The sequence below is a fragment of the Lathyrus oleraceus genome, chromosome 5 (genome assembly GCF_024323335.1).
Source record: "Lathyrus oleraceus cultivar Zhongwan6 chromosome 5, CAAS_Psat_ZW6_1.0, whole genome shotgun sequence".
Classification (NCBI taxonomy): Eukaryota; Viridiplantae; Streptophyta; class Magnoliopsida; order Fabales; family Fabaceae; genus Lathyrus; species Lathyrus oleraceus.
In genome coordinates, this window is record NC_066583.1 from 98883440 (window position 1) to 98888997 (window position 5558).

The 5558-nt window shown below is 34.1% G+C and overlaps 1 protein-coding gene across 3 annotated transcripts; it reads left to right on the forward strand.

Annotated features, from left to right (window-relative positions):
- The first annotated feature begins 1299 nt into the window (after positions 1–1299).
- Positions 1300–4556, forward strand: LOC127087910 (U-box domain-containing protein 35). Of its 3 annotated transcripts, none has more exons than XM_051028830.1 (8): positions 1302–1660; positions 1742–1824; positions 1903–2024; positions 2172–2375; positions 2491–2758; positions 2916–3017; positions 3181–3609; positions 3705–4556. In XM_051028830.1, exons 1-8 carry the CDS (start codon positions 1501–1503, stop codon positions 4455–4457), a joined length of 2121 nt encoding a protein of 706 aa, XP_050884787.1. In that variant the 5' UTR covers positions 1302–1500; the 3' UTR covers positions 4458–4556. The 3 variants fall into 3 exon arrangements, with proteins under 3 accessions (XP_050884786.1, XP_050884787.1, XP_050884788.1); XM_051028831.1 differs by having other exon boundaries at positions 1520–1664; XM_051028829.1 differs by having other exon boundaries at positions 1300–1824.
- Positions 4557–5558: the final 1002 nt, after the last annotated feature.

Here is a 5558-nt window from a genome sequence, read left to right on the forward strand (position 1 = left end):
ACCATTTTTAGATTTAGGAACAAAGCTTTTGGTTTTTACAATTGGCTTTTTGGTGTGATCATCAAGGTTAGAGTCCCTTTTATTGGAAGACATGCAAATCTCCAAGTAATGTCCAGTTTTCTTGCAAAAGAGCAACATTGTGAAGATTTTTTGTATTTTAATTCAATGAAAAAAGCGCAGTCTTGTCTCAAAACTAGAATTTTATAAAGAATTTCACAAGATACATCCTTATCTACCAGCACACGAGCAATACAATTTTTGGACTAAGGAAAAAGTTTTAACAAAACTGGGGAAAGATTCCAACCTCCTGACACCTTTATTCTCCGCACACATCTTTAAGAATGTAGGCTTGGTTTGAAGTTGATTTGGAATTTTAGATATTTGCATTTTTATGGACGATGAACAGTGCAATGGGTTCTCTCCATTTTTCAAAAATATTTTCATCTCAATATTTTTTATCATATGATCATAATTAATCCTTTAATATAATTTAAATCAATTTTAACTCAGATTTAAATAATTTAATTATTTATAATATGTGACATTGTTAATACATTCTCTCTCCTACGTATTTTTAGACTGTCGTCAATTGAATTGAATTGACGCATTCTCTTGTGTGTTATATACAAATGTCAATTGGATTAACATCTCCTTTATTTTGATATTTGAAAATGAATTATTTTAAAAAATAAGTGAAAAAATGGATTATTTTAGATATTTATTTAAAAAAATAAATTATTTGAAATAAAAATTCGACATAACCCATTAACCATTTAAATTGTTAAATTTTTTTTATTCAATGCAATTCAATTTAAAATTATGATTTAATTAATAATATTTTTACACACCCTAATTAATATAGAGATGGTAGAGTAAAAGCTATTTCACCCTATCACAATTATAAATAAAAAGATATATTTTATATTCATTAAATATATAAATAAAATATATTAATTATTCTATAAAATAAAATAAAAACAAAATTTTGTCTATAATAACAAAAACAACTCCATCGAATTTCAGAAGACAAACACCATTAAGAAGATAAGACAAAAAAAAAAGGAAAAACTTCTAAAATTGACAAGGGAATTTTGAAGAATTTTCTGCCTAAAGTTTTTTCAGTTTCATCTACTCGAATAGCATATTTTTCTTTCTTAGTGTGATATTTGAGAAAATTACTAAAGTTCATACTTCCACCTATAGAAGAAGAAAAGAAAAAAAATTCTGTTATTGCTTTTTTAACTTATTGTCAAAACACCCTGTCTAAATTAAAATCAAACTAAAAAAACCAACCGTACACAACACGACACATAGGAATCATTAGTTGTGTTCGTTTTCCTCGTACTCATCAATTTCACGGGGTTTCACGTCCCCTTCCATTTCATTCAAACCTCTTTTCTTCCATTTTCGTTTCCATTTCCCCGTTCCTCTTTTCCTTCCTCCACAGCGCCACCGGAAACTAACCGTACCGGTGGCCTCAATCCTCAACTTCAAATCACCATGTCTCTTCAACCGCCATCTGGTCCCCCACAACAAAACATAACAATGGTGGCTGTTGACAAAGACAAGAACAGTGCTTATGCTTTTCGTTGGGCAGTTACTCATCTCGATAATCCTGTCATCATTGCTGTCCATGTTAAAAACAAAAATTTACCTAACCGTAGGTACCTTCTTACCTTACTTTCATCACATCATTTTGTAATGATTCATATATTTCGTTTTAATACATTGTGGATTACAGAGGGCACTAATGTTTTTCCACCTGATGAAGATGATGTATCGAACATTTTCAATAACCTACGTGCAATGTGTCAACGTAAAACTGTAAGTATTTTAATTTTCCTTGAAATTAGTTTTGAATTTTGTTTATTTAGCATTTTTTGTTGATTTTGTTGAATTTAGATCACCATGAAAGAAGCCGTAATCGACCATCATGATGTTGTGAAAGGACTATTAGATTTTGCTAACAGAAATGGCATATATAGTATTGTTGTTGGTGCATCAACAAAGAATCATATGCCAAGGTATTTTCTTGTCCTTTCCGAAGTTTTTTCGTGGTAGAAATTGTGTATCCTCTGTGCGCAACTGCATGTACAAAGAATAATCCCTAGAGCCAGGTCCTTTGTGAAGTTTTGTTGTATGATTATTGGTGTTTTGTAATGTTTTGGCAGTATCAAAAAATTTAAAGCGAATACTGATATACCGACAACCATGATCAAATTAGCACCGGATTATTGTTCTGTATACATCATCTCAAAGTTGAAGATTGTGTCGGCTCGATCCGCGGTGCGATCCATGGGAAACCAGATTATCCCAACGAAAGTTTTACCTGTTCAAGCATCCTCGCCATATGGTGAATTTGAAGGTCGAATGAGGTGCTAAAAGTTTGAAACTTATAATATTATTAGCAACTTCTGAATGTCTTTTATTGAGATTGAGATGGTTGAAAATGATTGCGGATGTGACTTGTTTAATTTTCTTGTTTAACAGGTCAATACTACCTAGAACTGGTGGTACTTATGAAGGATCATCAGAATCAAGGTCTTTTGACAGTATTAGTACGGTAAAAGGATCGAGACCAAGGAGTGCAGGAAGTAATATGTCAATGGGCAATATTGATGTACCGAGTAGTCGTGGACGAAGTTGGGCATCGATGGATGAAAGAGACATGGCAGCGCTTGGGCTGATGGTTGAATCAAACAGATCTGATATGAATCTAATAGATTCTTGCGGGACACCATCGACTTCTTCTACGTCAGTAAGTGGAGAGAAAGATAAGTTTTTGATGACCAATTGTTATATTGGATTTTTAACTGAATTGTATTTCTTGTAGAACAAGAAACACTGTTTTGACCAAATGAAGACTGTTAAAAAATATTAAGAATTTGACAGTTGAGTCTTTTACTTCATTACAGAGAGATCTCGAAGCGGAGATGAAAAGATTGAGGCTCGAATTGAAGCAAACTATGGACATGTACAGCTCAGCTTGCAAGCAAGCAATCTCAGCTAAAAATCAGGTGATGTAAATTATGCAATAGTAAGAAAATGTTTACAATTGACCGAATACAACTTTTGTTTAAATACTGTTCCCGCTCGAGCGACCTGTCCACTTATCAGTAAACCATGAGCCATACTCAATGAAATTTACGAAATGACTCTAAAACGTGTGATTGTTAACAGGCCGACCAAATTCGTAAATGGAGAGTAGAAGAGGAAAAAAAGGTTGTGGAAGTTAGGTTATCTCAAGAGGCAGCTCTTGCGATGGCAGAAAGGGAGAAGGCTAGAGCAAAAGCTGCATTAGAAGCAGCCGAGGAAGCCAAGTGGAAGGCTGAACAGGAGGCACAGAGAAGAATGGAGGCAGAGCTGAAGGCGATGAAAGAGTCACAAGAGAGGGATCGAGCATTAACCGCATTTGCTCACAACGATAATCGATATCGAAAATATACAATGGAGGAGATTGAAGTTGCTACCAGTAAATTCTCCCCGTCAAAGAAAATAGGTGAAGGTGGATATGGACCTGTGTTTAAAGGTCACCTTGATCACACCGCAGTTGCAATCAAACTTTTAAGTCCCGAAGCTTCTCAAGGCAGGAAGCAATTCCAACAAGAGGTAATAATCATATGTATGAACTTTTTGTTTCTTACATTACATATGAATTTCAACTTTTTTTTTCCGCAAAATTTATATTTTCCATGCATGATCAGGTTGAGGTACTAAGCTGTATTCGACATCCGAATATGGTTCTCCTCCTCGGTGCGTGTCCTGAGCATGGTTGTTTGGTGTATGAATACATGGATCACGGTAGCTTAGAAGATAGATTATTTCGAAAAAACAACAGCAGACCTCTATCATGGCAAAAAAGGTTCCAAATAGCAGCCGAGATTTCAACTGCGCTTCTCTTCCTTCACCAAACAAAGCCGGAGCCTATCGTGCATCGCGACCTTAAACCATCAAATATTCTGTTGAACAGAAATTTCGTGAGTAAAATAAGCGATGTCGGTCTCGCGAGATTAGTCCCTCCTTCTGTAGCTGACAATGTCACACAGTATTACATGACTTCAGCTGCCGGAACGTTCTGCTATATCGATCCCGAGTATCAACAAACAGGAATGTTAACCACAACGTCCGATGTTTACTCGTTGGGGATAATGCTACTGCAGATAATCACAGCAAGGCCTCCCATGGGACTTACTCACCACGTTAAAAAAGCGATCGAAAATGATTGTTTCGAGCAGATTCTTGATCCCATGGTGACTGATTGGCCAGTTGAAGCGGCTCTATCATTTGCAAAATTAGCATTAGGTTGTGCAGAACTCTGCAAGAAAGATAGGCCAGTTCTTGCAACAGTAGTATTACCAGAGCTTAACAGGTTAAGAGACCTTGGAGATACCGATGGTCATGTTTTTATTGATACTAAGAACAATGCCCATTCGCAGCGTCCTCCTATGCCTACCTGAAATCGATTGTCAATAGGATCAGCTAGTTTTGTATGTTGATTTACTCATCTTGTAGAGACTTTTCAATATTATTACTTGCAAAATTTAGTACACTTGCTACACCTGAATCATTGACCTTAAAAATATAATAATGATAATAATGAAGAATGTTGATGACTTCACTCACCGAATTAGATATAACTTTAGAGAGTAAAATATTGAAAATAAAATTACAATAGAAGACACAATTTCCTCCCCATATCAAGTTCTAAGCATTTTGACATCGAGAGGTGCAACATCAAAGATCACTTGCAGTTAAGAGATTGCAAGGGATTATCATTCATTCCTTAGGTTTAACACTTTTTTTCATATTTGTTTAGAAATGTGTAACCTATATTCTTAGTATTTTGTGTTTTCTTGGCTCTCTCTAAGCTAACTCATATTTGTTGGATATTGTGAAGTTTGATGAACAAGTAAGCTTTGATGTTAATCGATGTGATTTTATTGCAATATGTTTAGTTATGAGTTTGATAACCTTAGAGTTAGATAAAAGTCTACTAAGTTGCGGTAGTGCTTAACAAAGGAATTTCAAGAATTAAAATGGTAAAGTATTTGATTGACTATGTATACTCCACACAATTTCAAGCAACAATTGCTAATGAAGAATTTTGAAAATAAAATATATATTTTTTAGTTCTTTTACTAAGGAAAGTTTAACATGGTTTACTACTCTGCCTTTGAACTCAATATTAAACTAGGGGCATCGAGAAACTTTATTCCATGAACAATTCTTTAGAAGAGAAATTAGTATTAATTTCATAAATTTAGCCAAAATACAAAAGGAAAATAATGAATCTATTCATGACATTAGTATATTAAAGGTAAATGAAGGCGATCTATTTAAGTATGATCCTATAATATGACTAATAGCTCCTAGTTAAATGTAGTTTCTTAAGTCTCTTTTAGCTACTTATAATATATATATATTTTTAAATTTAGGGTTAATAACTATTTTTTCCTACCATTTAGATAAAATTTAGAATTTTTTATATTTAGTGTTATATTTGTGAGGATCTCAAACAAGAGTGATTCATGGGCCGTTTAGAGTGGTGTCGTCCAACC